Consider the following 21,367-nt stretch of genomic DNA (forward strand, 5'->3'; position numbering starts at 1 on the left):
GAAACAATGCTTAAAAATAAGCTGTGTTATTTCTCAATTCTAAATTTTTGCCTGTTGTTCTACTGCAGGTTTTTTTAATGGGGTGGGGGCTGCCTTAAGTTTGTGGTTTCATTTTGTGTTGTGTGGTGGTTTTTTTTTTTACTGGAAGCATACTGACTAGGCATTAACCTTCAATTATAATAGCCAGAGACAAAAATGTCACTCTTTAAATATTACATGTCACAAAAGGCAGAGTGAAGTTTAAATTATTAATTATCAAGAGTCAGAAAGTGACTCTTTTGGCATTCACTTTCCACCACAAATGAATTAATTTTAATTACCAATTAAAAATGACAGTCATTTTACCAGTAATATCATTCAGATCTACTCCTTATATCCAGTTGGCAAAATATGAAAGTTACTAAAACAACCCACAAAGTTTAATCAGTGTACAAAGCCAAGTATCACCACAGGATTTTACGGCTGTTTCTCTGATACCTGTCATTTCTCTAAGCTTCGAGAGAGGGCACTGTGAGCCTTTTTAAGCACAAAGAACTGTGTAAAACAATTAACAAACAGCTTGACAGGGAGAATTAAGCATTATAAATTAAAAAGCAAAATATGAAAATATAAGCAGCCCTGCTGAGCCTTTCCAGTCAACTTATGTCTTTAAGTCAAAGTGCTGTATTGAGTCTGTTGAGCTGCTTGAAATTAAGGATTCTTATTTTCTAAGTTCTGAGTGTGCTGAGAAATTACTCTTCAGATTGCTCCAAATTACCGCCTTTTGAAAATGCTGCTCTTGAAAACTGACTATTGAACCAAAATTCTTTGTTTGCTTGGAATTCAAATACTTGACTCAAATTTGAAACAATCAGCTCTTTGTCTCTTCTGCTCTCTCTCAAAGACTGTTCCAGTACAAAATTTTAAAAAGTACTTCCACTCAAGGCCAAGGCAGGAGATAAACTATGTCACACTACATATTCATTTCTGACCCAGAGAATGACGCTTTAACAAGGTTGCTTGTAGTGGTCGTCCTAACAGGAACAAAGAACATTATCCTTCCGTTTAATCTTGTTGACATACCCTAGTCTGTCAGTCAAGTCCCAGAGCACATTTGGCGATGGAATCAGAGGAGATCCGTCGTACAGGACCACCGAAGCCCCCGTAGCAAGTGCGGTCACCAACCAATTCCACATCATCCAGCCAGTCTGCAAGAAAAGACAATTCCGACATTAGTTCCTGTGTTTGTCAGGTACCTGTTTGCTTCCCTGGCAGCTGTCACAGGATCAGGGTGTCGCTGCTGTCATGGGTAGAGGAGCTCTAGGCAACTAGAAACGATGGAGAGGAGATGCTTTTGGCAGAATCATCCAAACCAAAGCCTGCTCCCTGCCCTTATGCAAGAGGCACCATCCTCCCCTCCAGTTTCCTTGCCCAAAGTTCTCTTGCTTGAAGAAACCATTAGACTAACGCCTGAGTTTATGCTTATCTCCGCCAATTACATCTAATTGTATTATTTAGAAATCAGAAAATAAGGCTGGAGCACTGTTCATCCTCTCACCTGCCCCAAAACTGGATCAGCTCCATGTTCCTGATGGATGTTCATAACTTATCCTTACAAATACCTGATGAGATGGGGATTCCACACCTTCCTACACACGGACCTTTAAAGCATCAATCGAGAGACTAGACACCTTTGGGACAAGGTAATTATAGTGATTCCTCCATGGAGGTATTACAAACTGACTGGTAGTATTAAAGCTCAGAAAGGAACTCATGAGAAAGGACATTAGCCTTCCCAAACTGTACAGTCATAGAAGACTCTGGAGTAATTTTCTTTACCACAGCATTAGGAAAAAGTCACACCACAAAACTGAACTCCTACACAGGTCAGTTTTATTCCCTTTCCTTTACTGAACTTAAGAGTTGTGCAGCTTCTTTCCTCCCCATCGAAACAGAAAGATGCAAGAAATTCTCATCTTCAGTATGGTCAAGCCTTGCATTATGCAGGAAGGTGGAGCCTGTTTTGCAGGTGATATTGATGAGGCACTTATATCAATAAACCCAAGCAACTGTAAAAATCAATCTTCCTCACTAATTGAATCAAACATTTGACACAGATTTGACCTTTGCTCAGAAAGGTCCTTGTTGCTTATTATTCCACCTGAGTTTTTAAAACTCTGTTAAGTAGGACAATCCCTTGCAAAAAAAGAATTAAAAATACATTAAAAGGTACTTGTAGATTTGTAGGAAAAGCTCTCCCATTTTTAAGAAAAATACATTAAAGTGGTTTTTAAAATGCCTTAAGCCACACTTGCCGTTGTATAGTACATAATAATGTCATTGCTGGTCATGTTGCCATGAAGAATGTGTTCCTTCAGATGCTGTATTAGCGTTCCCTGAAAAAAAGAGGGAAAGAAAAATATAAGTTCACATAAATGGAAAGCAAAATTCTGACAGCACATTAAGACTCAAAAAATCTAACGTCAATCCTTCACAGGATGCACTCCAGGATTACAGGCAAGTATTTCTTCTTAGCCACAGCTGAAGTAAATCCCAGAAGCAGCAATCACATTCTCCATTTTCTCACATAACTTTTCAGCCTCTCATTAGACCTCAGCAATTCCCACAGCACATCACTTGTATTCCATGGAACAAATAACTTCCTTCACTTCCAGCTCTGCCCAGCCACAGTTCCAGAGTACTCCATGTCAGCTGGAATTTTAACCACAAGCTTTTACCAATCAAGTTTTCCAAGATAAGCCCTTTGATGGGGTTTCATTCCCAGCACATCCAGGCAACTGGGAGGAATGAAGAACCTAGAGCTGCTATGAACTGCAGCAGCTGCACATTAATGCTGTTATCCAAACTATCAATTAACATCTAGGAGACAAAAGACCCAACTGTAGACATTTCTTGTAAATGTTGAAGTGACAAGCAATGTGAGAAATCTCACTGCTCAAAGCACAAATATTAACAATAAAGTAGTTAAATATATTACTTCCTTTTCTCTTTTATTGGAAATGCTGCTGAAGTACTTTTCTGATCATCGTTAAAGCATAACTTGTTAGCATAAATACATGTACAAACTGCCTCATTAAGTCACTTCACTGCAGTGACAAATTAATGTGGTTGATTTTAAAATAAAGATGGTTTTTGCATTTATGCAAAGAGTTATAGTGGAACTATTAAGAGCCTCATAAGCATGAAACAAGACCTATGCCGAAAGAAAATAGATTACAGATAAACATTTGAAACGAAAAAGGGGAGTTGTAAAACTGGCACACAATTTGGGAGAAAAGGCAGAAAACATTAAATAAAAATAAAGGAGTAAATCTTACTTTCTCTTTGCAGCTCAAAGGAACCAGGTTTGAATTCATCTGCTACTGTTTGAATAGACTAAGCTGTCACAATGCTGCCATCTAGCTTTAGCTACCATCATCTACATTTAAAATTTAAAAAGCAGGATTTTGAAACAGTGTCTAACTTAATTAAGGTTGCCAACAGTATTGCAGACATTAACATAATTACTCCATTTACAGAAGTAAGCACATCACCCCTGCAAGAGAATCTGAAAGAGCCACACAAAACAGTTAAATTAAAAGTCTAATTCAATTAAAATAAATATTGGCTCTCTTTTTCCTTCATTTAGTTGCTGCTATTTCAGAGTTTTGGAAACAAAACGAAGTTTTTTAACAGTGACTTTATGTAGAGGCTCTGAACTATTCTCCTGCAAAATCTGCAAACAAAGGCACTGCAGTAGAAGGCATAGCTGTTCTGAAGAATTTATGGCCCAAGATATTCTCAATGTTTATTTATAGGGCTTGTTTATTTATAGGACTTGTAGGAACCTCAGAATAAATCTTAAGTGTTCAGCATCTCATGACACAGATCTGGCAGCTGAAAAAATTACTGGTCTGCTTGTCTTCATCAGGCTTAACATACAGCAGATAAAGCACTGAGAAGCTGGAGCATCCAAACCTCAGCAGGGGCTGCTGCTCCTCAGCTGCACCATCCGCACCTGAGGGACCGGGGCTGAGTAGCTATGGAGTTGAGAGAGCTCAGCTACTCACAGCTGTGGGCACTGGTCTCAAACCAGCATGTTCTCTATGTGGCATTCAGAAAGAGCCCCAGTATCAAACAGCCTCAGTGACTTGCCTACAGTTGGACAAGAAGTCCATAGCAGCGCAGCTATTTAAACCCAGGTCTCGCAAGTCCTTAACATGGATAGAAATTAACTGATTAGTATTCTAGCAAAGAAATTATCTCCTTAGATAGCTGGGAATACGGAATAACAGCAAAGGAGCCTCTATGAATGGAGTAAGAAGCAGAACCAATGTTTTCAGTACTTCAGAATAACAATTACTCACTAATTAATTTCATTAACCCTCCAAGTGTCTCTTTAGCACACCCAATTGTTCAATACAGCTTTGCTTCCAAGACCAGAAAAAGAGAACAGAACATGTAGAGAAAACAAACCAGAAACATACTGCAGAATTAGATAAACCAAGTTGTGAATTTAAAGTGAGCTGCCTATTAACATCTGTAAGATCAGTACAGTAACCAAGCAGCATTGAAGCACGCTGCAAATAAGCAATAATTAGAATGTCTTTACTGAAATGTCATTTCTTCTTGTGTTTTTAGCTATTAAAACCAAACTTGGGTTAATCTGAGGCTGGAAAAATGAGACAGACAGTGGGTTAATTCTGCTGTTGTTGAAATCAAGGAGAATCCTTCTATTTAATACAGAGGAAACAAGATGAAGCCAAGAACAAAAGAGAACCCAATCACGTGTGCAGAAGACATCTAGGATTTTTTTGCAAGGATTTTATTGCAGACCTCATTCAAACTGACACACACAAAGCATGCAAACCAAGGAAGCCTCTGATGCAACTCTTTGCTTTTAGGCCAGAGGTGTTAGCACAACTTCAGAAGAATAAGAAAAAATCATCACCCTGCAATACAGGAACTACAGAGCTGCTCAGTGGGAACACAGAGCCCTTATAAATTAACATATCCTATTCAAAAAACCATTATCATCTCTCCTCCCCAGCGAGGATGAGTATTCTGTATCTAAACTCTAAAGTAACTCTGTATGAACCAAAAAAATAATTCAGATGGAGAGCAGAGACATGAGGTTACGGGCAGGCTAAGAGCCATACAGATAACATGGGAAGAGAAAGAACTTTGCAAGAGAGAAAAGTGCTGTTGTCTGATCTGTGTTTTTCATCTCCCTGTTTATCATGTGTCACTGAACAAAACACCTGTCCTGGTTTTGCTAATCCATCCTTCACAGAATCACAGAATCACAGAATGTTAGGGATTGGAAGGGACCTCGAAAGATCATCTAGTCCAATCCCCCTGCCAGAGCAGGAAAACTTAGGTGAGGTTACACAGGAAGGCGTCCAGGCGGGTTTTGAATGTCTCCAGAGAAGGAGACTCCACAACCCCCCCGGGCAGCCTGTTCCAGTGTTCTGTCACCCTCACTGAGAAGAAGTTTCTTCTCACATTTAAGTGGAACCTCTTGTGTTCCAGCTTGAACCCATTACCCCTTGTCTTACTGTTGGTCGTCACCGAGAAGAGCCTAGCTCCATCCTCGTGACACCCACCCTTTATATATTTATAAACATTAATGAGGTCACCCCTCAGTCTCCTCTTCTCCAAGCTAAAGAGACCCAGCTCCCTCAGCCTTTCCTCATAAGGGAGATGCTCCACTCCCTTAATCATCTTTGTGGCCCTGCGCTGGACTCTCTCCAGCAGTTCCCTGTCCTTCTTGAACTGAGGGGCCCAGAACTGGACACAATATTCCAGATGAGGTCTCACCAGGGCAGAGTAGAGGGGAAGGAGAACCTCTCTGGACCTACTAACCACCCCCCTTCTAATACACCCCAGGATGCCATTGGCCTTCTTGGCCACAAGGGCACAGCAAGTATTGCAAGTATTTAACCAGCCTAAAGCCAGCACAACTTCAAAACAGCTGTCAAGCTTCAAAATGCACCTTCTTTCTTCTTCACAAACACAGGACTGGTGTCCCAAAGGGACCATTTTATATGTCACATGCTGCTCGGTATGATCTCCTACTGATAATATATAAAGCAGAGAGTTTACAGGCAACGTGGGATTTGTTTCTGGGCACATCCTCTGGTCCTCAGCATCAAAGATAGGCAAGAACATACACACCATGGGCATAACAAAGCGATCCCGCTCTCAGGCTACACAGGCAAACCCACAGCCAGCCTCGCAAAATGCTCATCCTGGCACTTAGCACAAATAGCAGAAACAATGGGCACTGGCTGAGAGTTGTGCAGTCTAATTTATTCAACATCTTCTGCCTGCCTTAAGAAGAAAGAGCCCTGACTTTGATTAAGGACTATGCTAATGGCAGAATTAAAGTTCAGCACTGTGCCTGACTGCTGGAGTCGCTTCCCAAACTGCAGTAAGTTGCCTACAATAACTTGTAGCACATGAATAGTAAATGAAACACATGTGAGCACAGGTGATTTTGGTAGTAACACTGTATACACCTTTAGTCACAACAAGACACTGCCTAAAGCAAAGCTTGTATACAAAGCAAAATGTATACACAAAGAGACAACTAACCTTTTGGCTTATTTAAAAAGGGATTAATGAGAATGACATGCTCTGAACCGATAAACATCAGAAGTGAACTCTAAGGTCAAAAAAATTATAGGTAATAAAACCTGCAAGCTCAGTGGGCCTCAATTTAACAGTATCCAAAAAAATCAGTTCCAAGGATCCAATTCAAGTTCTGTCCTTTTTTCTGAAAGTATCACTCAGGCCAGTTCTAGTAGTGCTTTTGTGGCAGACACTTGCTCCCAGGAAACAGCTGAAAGCCCTGAAAGGTCTCTACACCAATCTCTAAACCAAATTATTTTACATCCTTATTAATCCATTTTTGCTTTCAGTCACTTGAAAATAGAAAGCTTCATCGCCAGCTACCGAAGAGCTGTCAGCAATCAATTCTTCCTTAAACTATATTATATGATACTGCTAAAGGAAAAATAGAAGCCAGGTAGTTCTATCTAAATAGCGCAGCTCCAGGAGGGAGGACATACCCCTGCTGAATGAACCATGCATTTGGGTGCCCCTGTTGTGCCCGATGAATACATGATGAAGAGAGGATGACCGAAAGGCAGCTGCTCAAACTCCAGCTGGGGGGCCTGGTCTCCTTTCCCAGTAGCGAGAAAGTCTTCTAAAAAGACACTGCATAAGAGAAGAATAAAGGAACATTTGAAATTTTTTAGAAAGCACTACCCCAGCCCATATGTATGATTACCTCTGTATGCAATAGTTCTTTTACAATATATACAATATATACAAAAGCTGCCCATCTTAACAGCTCAAAGCAGACTGGAATAATCTGACCCACACCACAGTCTGGGACTTCACCATTTCCAAAAGGTCTCTAACACACATAATCCAGACCAGTAAATAAGCAAAACAAGTTCTCTAAAAATGTCACTTAAATTATTAATTGTTGATTTCTCGATGCTACTTTCTTCTCTCTGCTATATCTTATTGACTTTTTTCTTTCATTTGAGAACCACTAATACCAACAGTGGTTTTGTAGAAGCAAAATATTTGCAGCAACATCCTACTTCTGTTTTCAGTGTGAAGCTGGACCCACATTAAGAAATCTAGCTAAATCCTAGCTTTTGTAAATTCAAGCGCTCAGACAGTTTCAGTACCTATCAGCATCCATCTCATCCCCACTTAGGACAGTCCCAGCTCACAAGCTCCCATTACCTGTTTGGAATCTTAGAAATATCTATGGTTTCTCTTGAGGACACATATGGAATAACTACTACTCTTTTTATATCTGGAAGCCCTGGAAGAAAGGAGAAAAAAAAAATTTCCATCATTCAGTTACATAAACCCAAGGTCTTCTCTGTCTGACTCTATCATACAGCGTAATGCACTAACAAATAATTCTGATGCACTGAGTATTGGATATAGTTTTAAATGTTAAAAACCCCAAAAGACTAAACTGTTAGCTAAGATATGATTTCCTTAATGTTGCCAGCCTTTTAAAAACACAAGTGTAAATCCGCAAGCTTTAGTACCTTGATACCTCTTCCTTTGTCTTCAGCAGCACTTCACTTGGACTTCAGAAACCAGCATCAGTCCCTGTTACCCTGCTTGCACCACTGACTAATTTATGACTATATATTTAAGCTAAGCTAGCAAAAGACTGTTAGAATTACACTGGTAAGTTTAGTTTAGACTGGTTAGTTTTTACTCAAACCAGTTCTGAAATTCTAAGTGGCCACAGAGATACTCTAAAGGAGGAAGGACGGCAACAAGCAGCCCAAAGGGTCACTTTTATTGGCAGTGCAGGCTTTGTGTGCTCACAGAACTACAGCATAACTAAGACTCAATGGTATGTGGTAAAATACCTTTTACCACACTGAGCAGCTTTTCCAAGTGGTTGTGTTCTTTGCCATTGTATATAACAGCTTCAACAGAGAAGATGAGCTTCGGCTGAATTTGGGAAAATCTGTCCAGTACACCCTAGGGACAAAGAGAAAAACAAGGTAAAAATGCATACATACCCCATGTCCATGCTGCCTGAAGTTTAAAAATGAAGACCAATGAGAGGACTAAGGGTACTCTGACAGAAGAAATCTGAAGAGGGATGAATCAGAGACAGATGACTACAGTTCTCAGGGTTTTACTAATCCTGCTAACACACCCAGTTGGATTCATTAGCACTGGCAGGATCAAATCCCACAGGGCAGCCCGGTGGGATACAAAGGGAATACGAACAGATGGAACACGTAATTGCAGCACTGGAACTTCGATCCAGCCAGATGGCTCAGCAAGGAATTGCTTTCATGAAAAGCTCAGGTATACCAGATATGGCTCATTCTATTCTACAAGCCACAAATCCAGCGCTAAAAATTGTGCAGGGCCCCAGAAATGGAGCTGCACAGATGTTGCTGTGGCTCAAAGGTTTCTCACACAGTTCTAAGAGCAGAGCCTCTTTTTAAACTTAGATATCCAACAATTTATTACGCACAGGTCACAAAGATCCATTTATGTCTATTAATAGGAAAGTAGTTGAAAGGGACTAGAGAAAAAGAAGCAAAAGCTGCCACAAGTGGGACTCTGCACAGGAGGGAGCTCGCTGGTTCCTTTGGACAATGGCATCCAGAGCCTGCAATGTGTAGGCAGTTCTGAGAAGTGACATTTCTAAGCTTCACAAAGCATATATACACAATTGAACTGTTGAAAATGCTATGCAATTTCCCAAAAGGCAAACAAAATCTTCATTGATGTTAACAGGACTAATGCAACTGCACAGAAGGAGGAAAATCTCTTCCTTAGGGTGGAGGGCGATATCCCTGAGGACCTCTGCTCATCTCCCTCGGGGTTTTAGGGTTTGGATTCATGGGAACACAGGCTGCCAAGCCAAAGGAGAATAAATGATACTGATGATACTGCTGCTCCAAGGCTAAGTTTCATTAAAAAAAAACTATCACAAAAACTAAATAAAGCCAGGCACTGAAAAATAACAGCACATCAACATGGACAGAAAACATATGAGTACTCTGTAGCGCGAGCAAAATGAACAATCTTCCCCCAGATGAGAGATCAAACCACATTGCAAAGAAAATACTCCACACTGTCATTTTCTGAGCAAGCACAAAATATTTGTAGAACAGACTGACCATCACATGCCATAATGATTTTTTTAAATCATTTTATCCCCCAGTGATACAACCTGAAGTGGAAAGCTGCTGCCCTCTAGCGCTGATCCAGAGATGACAGTTCCATACATTAACTGGCTATTGGAGTTAAATTTAAACACTGAGATTTAGGGTCTATGTTACCTAAAAACTTTAGTATTTTCTGTCTTGTGCAATGCACAAACAGCATGTTCTCCCAATGCTTTCACACAAACTTTCAGATAGAAGAAATGCTCAACACTGCGTTTTAAGTGATTTGTATCTGTTGTTTCTTATGTTTTGTGCTACAGGCTTTCCAAAGAAAGCAGAATATATTCCCAAAGCTCCCAGGGCACAGTATAATGTCTGTTTGGATGTCATGATCATTTTTACTGTATTTTACATACACCATTTATTCCTACACTGAGTAGAGTTTAATGGGTTAGTGGGATTAGCCTGAAATTCCTCACCTTACTGGCAAACAAATATTCTGGAAAAGAGCAGCTAGGATGTTACATGGTTTAACCACACAGGAGGCAGAGAAAGGGACTATTTAGGCAGAGAAACAGGTCAAGCAGCCCAAGGAAAGAGACTTGCAAAGGAACAACCAAGCCTCTGACAACTGTTGCACTGCTGCTCATTTGCACATTTAATATACTAAGAAAATAGAATCCAAAACTATGGATTCTGCCTGAAAATCTCCCAACAGTTAGTCAGGTAAAGATACTCAAACTGCTATGCTGAAAGTCATCACTAACAACTGAAAGCATTGGGTTTCAGTTTGCGGTAGCTAGGAGGAAAAAAAAAATCTAGTGCATTGGCTGTGCCAAGAGGTGGCAGCAAAACTAAAGTGAACAGAACCGAGCGGCCACTTGATTTTATCACCCTCACATTTGCCTGGAACACACAATAATAAGGCTACTCACATTAATGCCGAAGTCTGGGGATGTGGAACTCCAGATAGCACCAATACTTGCAGCAGCCAGCATCGCTTCCACTGCGTGAATGCTGTTTGGTAAGTAACCTATGGCAGAATTTGCATGGTTAGAGATGGAAGAAAACTAAACCAAAGTTTACAGTAAATATAATCAGTACTTCACCAACAGAACAGGTGAAAACTGTAGTCCAAAAGTTTCTGGTATAATCATGCTGGAAATTATCAAAAAAATGTCCCATTTCTCCAAGTGCCAAGAACACATTCCCTGCAGGCATCTAATGCCTTCATAAAGTAGAATAAATGTGTATTCAGAAACAGAGGGATCCAAACTTCCATAGTCATCTGAATAAAAAAATTAACACACAACCAAGCTTGGACCATGTATCACAGATTTAGTTCTAGCCTTGAAAGAACGCATCAGGAGGAAGGAAAGCAGGGAGCTGCAACTGAAACATCCTCTCAATACTATTGATCTACAACCAGCTCTCAAACAGAAGAAACAACTCAAGAGACCAGACTTCTAATTTCTTTTTGATGTTAATACAGCATTTCATACTCCTGTAGGACTTCACCGTGGTCATCCTACCTAACATTGTGGCCTGAGACTATTAGTACCACGCTAATCTCCTTACAAAGCTAGCTTTAAAACCCACGTAAGCAACCAGGGCTAATACAGTTACTATAGATAAAATACCAGCTTTAAACAATGTAATTCATTGATGTTTTGTTGAGGATTTTTTGTGTGAACACATGGGGAAGATTAGTTTGTTTTTAACTACTGACTTGTAACAAAGCTGGCTACAGGGATATAATAGAAGCAACCTATCTGGAGATGAAAACCAGATACTCCCTGTTTTATTTATTCCTGCTGCAGTTACTGGTCTTTGCCAGACGGCCTGTGGGAGACCAGGAGTACTTCACATGGGGATTTGTGTCACGTGCATTAGGTTTTATATCTGTTTCTTCCAAGTGTTCAAGCATCATTGACAGTATCACAAGATGTCATTAGAAGAGACATTTCATCACACATCCGCTTCAGTTATGTTTACTATTAAGTGTTATCTCCATGATGGAAAGGGAAGACTAGGATGAAATCAAGCTGAAAAAGTGCTGACATCGCTGTTTATCCACCCACATTCACCCACCTCCAACTTTAACACACTGTTACTGTCTTGATGCAACTATAAATTGCATTGAACAAACTAGGAGATATGTTAAGATATTGTTTTGCCAACATCTTTGGAGCAACTTTTAAAAATACACATCACACATTTTTACCATTTGATGTACACAGGTAGTAAGAAACACTACACTTAAGTTCTAAATACTCAAGCTTTGTAGAGTGTAAGTTTTCTTATTCATTAGCTTGGTTTCAGAGGCCATTGCTCCTCAAGAAGTTGTCAGATATGAATGTGATAGTGTTAAAATTGAAAATGGAGACAAAATTAGAGCATCTTCCTGACTTCACTGGATGGTTCAAACCCAATTAAGGATTTAGCTCTAATTCTATGTAAAAAAGCTAGTTATCAGCTGTGATAATTACATGTTCAGATACCAGTTCTGTAGAGTACTCATACCATATGCATGAAGTATGAGCTCAAGTGTATTTTACACTTGCAGCTCATATTTGTGGCTTTAATACAAATAATGCATACCCTTCTGTTTTTGAAGACATGGGTTCAAGTTGTGATTTGTGACATGCAGAAAACAAGCCAAATAGTTTCATCACTTTGGGTTTGCATCATAGAAGAGTTTACAAATACTTGGGATAATGGCCAAGTATTGCTCAAATCACACATGATTCCAGCAGAACATCAGCTGAACTACCAGGTAGGAGCCAAGGAGCTCCAAGGATATTGCAGTTTAACTTGCACCACAATGACAAAACCAAAGAGCATATGTTACAGGGCACGTGAAGAACATAGATGAAGCAGCTCAGCTGGAAGATCAAACCCAGCAATTTAGAAATAAATGGACTGAGGCCAACCTAATTCCTTCCTGTGCCTGGGCTGTATACTGTACAAGCTGTTCACGAGACGAAAAAACTGTTTATACAGAAAAAAAATCCACATGACACACTTATGGCAGGAAACACTACTCCAGAAAATTTTATGAGTTACTGAAAGGATCACAGGGTTCTAACTATTATACTGAGCTCTGCACTGATACAACCTGAACAGCTGGTGAGCAGCGACTCCTCACTGCCACCACTCTGGAGGACACTGCTCCCAAAAGCACTGGTGGCAGAAGGTCCTGCGAGCCCATTCCTGGAGACCCGCGATTCTCAGTGCACCACGTTACCCAGGGCACAGGCTCAGTATTTGCCAGCTGGCACCAGAACCACCAACCTGGGACCGTGATTTCCAAGATTGCTCCTGTGTAAATCTGCCAGACCTCGCGAGTCAAGGCTCCGCGAGATGCAAAGTCTCCAGCGCTTATGAAGCGGACTTCAGTGAGCTATGAATGAGGTATTTTTCTTCCCCCTCCAGTGCCAGAGAACTCACAGGGTAATTCAAGTTCCCTCCCTCTAGAAGCATATTTCACACAAATGTAAATATAGCAGCATAAAAGCCTTTTCTTTAGAATGTTTATCTGAAGTAGTATTTAACATTCATGTTCCTACAACTCTAACTACTCACATATTTCAAGAAAATTTCACCTCCTGTCCTTTAAAAAAAAAAAAAAAGAAAAGTCACTCACCCACAACTCTGTCTCCTACTTTTATTCCCATCTTCCTCATGGCTGCAGCGTACAAAGCTACAGCTTGTCTCAGTTCTTCAAAAGTAACTTTCAAGATTTCTTCTTTGCCTTCCTCTGAAGAAAGAACATTAAAACAGTCAAATTATGCATTGCAACATAATCCAGTACAAAAAACCTAAATCTGGAAGAAAACGAATACAAAGCAATTTTAGGAGAAGTTTCCAATAATAACTACACTTTTTGCTTTCCAAGTTCCTCTTATGCTGAGCATTCATGATAAATAGATTGCACTCACCAAGGCTACTGTCTAACGTGGAAAGAATAAGCTCATTTTCCCTTTTTGCTGAGTTCTCATTAGGTCTAGGAAGGAGCAGCAAGGTGCCAGCGTTAGGTTTTATTAGGGCAAGTCACTGCTGACTAGAAAATTCTGCACATATAGTCACAAAGGACTGATTCTGAATACACTTTTTAAACATCTGCATTTGCCAACATCCCACAAAGCAAATAAACTGAACTGGACTCCATTCATCTCTGAAAAGATCTGCAGGGTGTTTTCATGTATCACTGACATTCAGTACAAAAATAAGCTGTTAATAAATCACTCCTGAAACAAAATGAACAAATCTAAGTATTATGAAAGGCAAAGTTTGTAATCTTAAAGGTCTATGTGACCTCTACAAACCATTTGGCCTGTCCCATTTCCAATACCCAGCACTTCTTATAAAAAGAATGTTGCAACAAAAATTTACTGCGTGCCCTCGTATGGCAGGGCCCTGCAGAACAGCTACCAGTCCAGTTTCCTTCAGCAGGGAACAGTATTTTTACTCTTTTGTCTTTTTAGATTTCCATCTGATAAATTTGGACTTGCACAAAGCAAGAGAGCAGGTTGTGACAGGAGACACCACACAAGTCAACGTAACATGTATTTCATAAGCTGAGCAAGGACCACTGACAAATCCTGTGTTCCATGGACAAAAGAAAACTGGACTCCAATCCTGCTCCATGATTCAAGGCCCCAGGAGAAGGGAGTCACAAATACAAGATTTACAGCAGGAGCCAGTGACAAGTAAAACAGTTTAGGAAAGTCACATTTACACTCCTGTGCTCCGTTATACCCACATGGCTCCCGCAGAACCATCCTGACCAGGTTCCCTCAACACCGCTCTGACCTGGCACTGAAGGGTTAACACAAAATACTCTGACTTAAGAGATCTTAAGAAGATTAAATACAGCAGAGGGTCATGAAAAGCAATGCGGGTAGAAGCTTGTTCACTACAGAGAAGCCTGTTCACTCCAGCATTGACACAGTATTCAAATGGAAAATAATTTTGCTCCTTCAGACTTGTCAGCCCTGATTAGGTGACATGAAGCAGTGGTCTCCAGTACACCCCATGACTTCCTAACATGAAATAAGATCTACAGGGACAGTGTAACCACATATCAAACCAAATAATTCATTAAGTTGCTAATAATTCCTTCAATAATTTGAACTGGAAGTATTTAACTCCACTTTTTCCTCAAGTTGCATGTTTAGCTTTTAACATTAAGAAATCAATCACAAAAATTCTACATACATACACAGTTGACTTACTAATTAGTTTTTGGCTTTTGGTTGTTGCGCAAGATGTACTTACCTTAATTGATTTTTTTCTCCATTAATACACAAGAAGTTTTTCTAATGATCTCAAAATTTGAAAGTGACAAGTTCACTTCGAAGCCAGCTTTCTGTTACAAGAATCATTTCTATCAGACTTCACCAGATCAATTCTTATTACACCAAAACTGGCTCACAGATTTTCCCATTCTCTGAACTGGTAGTTTTTATATATATATATGATCAGAGAAGTTTCCTTCAATACTCTAAGCAGTAAAACGCAACTGATAAGTTCTTTCTTCTTCAGCAGTGAGCTTATAAAACATGATTGTTGTCTCACATTGGTTTTAAACAGCTATCAAAACAGTAATACATATGTAATTCAAAAACTGATCTCCATGCATGAGAAATTAAAACCCAAGACTTTTCACACCTACACTATCAAGCCATAGTTCTCCATACTCTTCTCTGCTAACGAGCTGTAAGGCTGCATTGTTCATTGTTAAGCTATTAAAGAGCATCACTGCTCGGTCAGTCTCATGACAAGGATTAGGTCCAGCAAAAGGGAAGCTCAGAACACAACTCCCTAAGGATGCACTCACACCTGCACAGAGGCTAATCCCATCTAACAGAGATTAGAATTATTTTTTAAAGTTACCAGAGTCATCAGATAGAGGGAAGGGACTTCATTACCTTAATATGACCATCCTTATTATAAGTATACTCAGATTTTACTAATTTAAATCTTCCGTAGTGTAAGAAAAAAAAAGACGGGGCTTTAGCGTTTCAGAAAAGTGAAATTCCAAGTCTTCCATATTTGTAACTGTCCTTCCTTCCAGTATTGTCAAAAGCAGAGTTAATTCCTACCTAAATTCCATGTAGTCCTTAGTATTCCTAAAATAAAAGGTACAGGAAGAGGGTGGGAGGAACAATATCAAGCAACAGTACCAAAACACATCCTGAAAGCAAGCATTAGCCAAGTGTTTAACAAATGCAAAGTAACAGCTCGGATATTGAGTGATACTAAACACAGCATGATCTCCACTGCCTTAGTACAATTAATCACCTTCTCTGAAAACTTCATTTAGTTTGCCAAGGACTTTTCAGAACCATCTATACTCCCAGGGCATGTTTTGCTGTTTTTTGCAGAGTTACTGACTTCATTTTCCTCTTTTCTCCTCAAGCCGGTTTATTTCAAGGTTTTCTAAAAAGCAGAGCTGTTTTATAAGGCCTAGACCTGTGAACTATAAATAGACACAAGCCATTAATTCTTTCTTACTTGCTGCATACAGTGCAATCTTGTCATTTTCCTTGTGCTTCAGAAGATTTTCTGCATAGTTCAGACGGCTTCCTTTAAACCATTCCGGGATATCTGCAATACTCTTAGATGTATCAACTACCTGAAAAAAAAAGTGTAAGATGTTACCGGAAAACTAATACAATTTCTTCTTCTGAGCATCGTACAGAAGTCAGCTAATTAATACCAAGCTCTTTATACACTCTATTAGGCAAGAATCTTTTCTCCCAGCTTACAGGTGGCTAACAGGCACTGGATCCTGTAATCACAAGCCTGGAAAGATCCATTATTTGTCAACTGTCACAGGCAAAGACATCATTACAACAACACTAGAAAGAGTTCCTTGGTGATAGCTCTAGCTTTGGACCAGCCTTAAATCCAGCAGTGAAGCAAACCACTGGGGCTGCATCCAGACAGACACAAACTACAGCGCACGCTAGGTTTTCCCTCTAGAACGTCCCGAGCAGGGACTGAGCTGTGGCACATTGTAGTTCTCTGCCGCGCCACACACTCCAGCCTCCCTCTTATAAAAATCAAACACAGGAAGGTGCGAGTACCCCATCTGCCCCAGCATGAGTTAAAGGCAGAGACCAACACCAGGAATGTGGACAATGATAACTCAGATTAACCCCAGGCTAAACAAGTGACCTGTACAGACAAACATAACACCACAGCATGGTCCGATGTTCCATCTGTGATTGCGTTCAGCCACTACTGTCCCCTCAGAAGCACTTCAAGCCTACACCTGATTGCAAAGGCTTCCATAACCAGTTCTACAAAACCAGAGTGGAACAGGTGTGCTAAGCAGGGAGGCTGACTCAGGGAACATAAAAACACAAACTTGACCACATGCCAGCATTTACAAAATCAAGACTATATTCCACCAGCACAAGCCTGAAGCAGAAGGCAGTATATTGGTAAAGCTGGTTTATCTCCCCTTTGTGTTGCTCTTGACTGTTTAAGATAAATATTGACTTACCTCATCATACAGGCGAGAACATACGATGTTACTGTATTTCCAGAATTCCGCCCAGAAGTCCGAGTAGGATTCCACCGACCATTGGTACAAGTCATTGTAGTTGGCTAGAAGTAATAGATATCTGTTAGTGTTATGCAGAGAATTACAGGATTTAAAACAAGCTACACTTAAGGATATCCCAGATAAAGGAAATTTATGGCTAAAACAACCAGTAAGAAAAGCGATCGCACACAACAGATCACTTCTCTGTTCAAGGCAAGGGACTGCGGCATCAACAGAAATAGTCCATTCAAGCACTGGAACAGATGGCACCGTTTCACCTGGCTGTGTCACAAGCCATTTGTCACCACAGAGATGGGGACCCTTTTCTAATAACTCTGTGCAACGTCTATCCCCCACTTAAGTGAAACAGAGTCCTGCTCACTGACACTTCCACTATCATATCAACAACACAATGCTCTCATATAGAAGTTAAACAAATCTTCCTGAGACAAACATGTTTACTAGTTAGATATTAAACCCATGACCTGGCATTAAAAACATGGAAGCAAGTAGTTTAAGTCTTACATGATTGTGAGACACAAGTAGTAATGTGAGGAATGCATCCCAAAAAAACACAATTCAAACTAAATACTGAAATTCAATGGGTAAAACAGTTTCAGGTATGAATAACTGAAACTGATTTCTCATCACCAGCTTACAAGTGACACTCCCAAGTCATGTCCATGCTGTCTGAACCTGTGCCAACAGCCAAATTAAACATGAATATCTGCCACCAGTGACATTAGTAACCGCTTCCTGCTCTGCCAACTGTTGTTTCCCATTTGATGCTTTTGGCCAGACACTTGAAGTCATTTTCTCCAATTACATCTGGTTTGCCAGCCCATTATCCAGCTGATTGCTTCAGAAGTCATCTTTGCATCTTCTTCCTACAAGGAATGCATCTTCCAGCTTCATAAGAGGAAACAACATTCAAACCCATCTCTACACTGTTACTCACACCTGATCACTACAGCTGTTTCCCCATCCAGTCTGTCCCTTCCACACCTTATTCCACTCAATCTTTCCCATCAATGGCAGATTATTCTCTAGCCATTACTGACAGCAGAAGCAAAGGCAAAAACTCTTCTCCATAACTCAGGTTTTGCCTACATATTGCCTCAGTCTCAGCCTCCTACATACCCCTTATTTACACTCCACCCAACTTACTCTTCACTATTCTGTACACTGCACATCAGCTGGTGTGAGCATAAGACTTTACCAAAGGCAAGTTTGAGTCCCAACTCCTTCAAAAACCAATTGTAGTGCACGCTCAAAATCATCTGATAAATGCAAAAAGCTGCATGTCACCACTAATTTGATTTTCTACAATATGAAGAGTTTGTTCTGTCTTGTCTATACAGTTTGTCCCCAGATGAGCTTTAGCGTGCAAGTCCTTTGTGGCCTGTTATTCGGCAATTCAACATTGCATCTCAGTGCTGTATTTTCAGGCTTGGACAAAACCAGGCAGTTCAAAGCGTTATATTGCCCTCAGCTCTCCTCAGTCCACATCTTGATATTACATAAAGAATCCACTCTTAGTTGTTGAATAGCACACGGACCAATGAACACCAGTTCAAATGTAATGGAAGTTGACAAAGGTTTCTAAACATGCACAGGAATCTACTTTTAACTGGAGATAGCCACTTCAAAAGGGGGTGAATAATGTTCTAGTTGTTACAGCCATAAACATGGGCAGCCCATCTGAAACTGCATTCAATCTTGATCATAAGTACCAGTCAAATGACATTTCTACTTAAGTGTTAGCTAAAATCCTGTAGTAACTTGCTTCCTACATAGCAGGAGAGTTAAACCCCATATATTTATGTTCAAATGTGATATCCCCCAGCAGTCAAACTAGCAACTTGGCTTGCCCACATATCAAGTTCCCAATCAAGATGCACAACTGTTTTCCACACGTGAAGTGCTGGAAGCACTACATACATTGCTACTGCTCCAGAATGTCTCAGCTTATACCACCGACATTTACACTGGACTGACAAACTTGTCACACCACTTGCCAAAAATACTCCCCTCCACACCCCAGCAGGCAGATGACTACAGGAAAGCTATATAAGCAACCTGGGCCCCAAACGCTTAGGGAGAACAGACAGCACAAAACAAGCTACTCAGAACAGGAGGGTTTGACCCCCACACGCACTAAAGTCCACTTGGTTCCTGCCAGGAATGAGCCCACGCAACCAGCACCACCGACTCCTGATACCTGGAGGCCCCACCTACAGCCAGCAGTCACTGAAAAACAGAACAAGACACCTCTGGAGGTCCAACCCCTACCCAAATCAGGGCTAAACTCAAACTTGACAAGCTGTTTTTACATCAGAGGGCCGCACGCCTATTCGCAGCCATATAGGTATTTCTGAACGAGCACGCAGCAGAGCTCAAAGTTCAAGACCTTGAGTAGACACACAGCAAGATGACCTGGCTTCCAACACCAACCCAACTTACACATCGCCTTTTACTTCCCGGTGTACTTAAAAATTACACAGACATCATCAAAATCAAAGATGAGACTGCAAGCATGGCCTTAACACAAACCTCACACACAAATGTTGTTAAAGCACCATTTTAAGGCTCACCTTAACCTCACAGCCATGATGGCCGTGATCCCTCCTTCCCACACCCCCTGGAAACACCAAATCATTCCAGTACAGCTGCTGCCCCGGGAAACCCCTGCAAGCAGGACCCAGCCATGCCTGGAGTGCACAACAGTGACCGATGTCACCAGGATGTCACCGGGGCTGACCTCCAGCAGCAGCACCAGCCACAGATAACACTGTTTGTATTTCCCAGCAGCATGTACACTATATGAGATGCTGCACCGGAGGCCTCTGCATGAGGCACACCCAGAGCATCCCGCTCGCATAGAATCACAGAGTGTCAGGGGCTGGAAGGGACCTCAAAAGCTCATCCAGTGCAATCCCCCCACCGGAGCAGGAACACCCAGGTGAGGTTACCCAGGAAGGTGTCCAGGCGGGTTGGAATGTCTGCAGAGAAGGAGACTCCACAGCCTCCCTGGGCAGCCTGGGCCAGGCTCTGGCACCCTCACCATGAAGAAGTTTCTTCTCATCTTTAAGTGGAACCTCCTGTGTTCCAGTTTGTACCCATCGCCCCTTGTCCTATCACTGGTTGTCTGGGCCGCTTCCCCCCCTCAGTCCCCGGGCGGTACCCGGGCAGCCCGACCCCTCACCAGGGTATGGACAGACGGACGGCCCGCGGCAAAGCCACCCCGGGAGGGGCGCCCCGCCGGCCCCCACGGCCACAGCCCGGCCCCGGGCAGGGCCCCAGGGCCTCCCCACCCGCCCGGCGCTCACCCAGGCGGAGCCCGCAGCTGCTGGCCACGGCGGCGCGGAACCGGTCCATGTGGGTGTTCCGCTTCGTGTCAGGCTCCCACATCACCTGCGACTCCATGATCTCGGGCTCGCGGGACATGGCGGCGAACGAACCGACGAACCGCCCCTCCCGCGACCACCGCTCCAGCACCCACCCGCCGCCGCCCCTCAGCCCTGACTGCGCGGCCCCTCCTCTGAGCGCGGCGCTTTAAAGGCCGCCGAGTACTACCCGCACCGTAACCTTCCGCCGGAGAGAAAAGAGTGCGGGGCGCTGTGCCCCGCCCGCCGAGGGGGCGGCGAGCTCGGCGGGACGGGCCGCGGGCCCCGCCCGGGGAGCGGCGGGGTCACCCCTCCGGGCTCCCCCGGGAGAGCGCTGGGGGGGTCGGTGCGGGAGGAATGGGGGGCGGCTGGCGCCCGGGGGGTCGCAGCCGTCCCTCCCCTCAGGCCGCTCCGCCTCGGGGCAGCCCCGACCCGGCGGGCTCTACCCCGACCTCAGCCGGGACCTCTGAAGGTCATCGAACGGAACGGATCTCTGCAAAGTTACTACCTCTTTATTTTATTTTTTGCCCGCTGGCAAACGTCTTTGACCCAATACCGAGGCGTTTCTCCACAGTTACGCTCGTGCGACGCGCTCCGCCTACGCATCTTGCGCCCCGGATTAAAAGTGGGTGCTTCTCCCAAAACTTGAGGCCTTTTATTGACAATCGCAATGCCAAAACGGCCAATTTAAGCCACAAAGTGGTGGCAACGAAATACTCCATATCAATGTACAAATCTATACACGCTGCTTATGTAACTGTTACTTT

At 42.2% G+C, this 21,367-nt stretch overlaps 1 protein-coding gene across 1 annotated transcript in view; it reads right to left on the minus strand.

Moving 5' to 3' along the window:
- Nucleotides 1-20,733, minus strand: part of AACS (acetoacetyl-CoA synthetase) — a 31,809-nt gene extending 11,076 nt beyond the window's left edge. The window contains exons 1-10 of the mRNA XM_065646265.1: nt 20,544-20,733; nt 17,173-17,276; nt 16,176-16,296; nt 13,303-13,416; nt 10,592-10,689; nt 8,394-8,508; nt 7,744-7,825; nt 7,053-7,200; nt 2,295-2,375; nt 1,063-1,187 (exon numbers count right to left, since the gene is read on the minus strand). Coding sequence (XP_065502337.1) covers nt 1,063-1,187; nt 2,295-2,375; nt 7,053-7,200; nt 7,744-7,825; nt 8,394-8,508; nt 10,592-10,689; nt 13,303-13,416; nt 16,176-16,296; nt 17,173-17,276; nt 20,544-20,661 — 1,106 coding nt within the window. The 5' untranslated portion in view covers nt 20,662-20,733. The remainder of the gene's footprint in view (nt 1-1,062; nt 1,188-2,294; nt 2,376-7,052; nt 7,201-7,743; nt 7,826-8,393; nt 8,509-10,591; nt 10,690-13,302; nt 13,417-16,175; nt 16,297-17,172; nt 17,277-20,543) is intronic.
- Nucleotides 20,734-21,367: the final 634 nt, after the last annotated feature.

The sequence above is a fragment of the Caloenas nicobarica genome, chromosome 16 (genome assembly GCF_036013445.1).
Source record: "Caloenas nicobarica isolate bCalNic1 chromosome 16, bCalNic1.hap1, whole genome shotgun sequence".
In the NCBI taxonomy this organism is placed as follows: domain Eukaryota; kingdom Metazoa; phylum Chordata; class Aves; order Columbiformes; family Columbidae; genus Caloenas; species Caloenas nicobarica.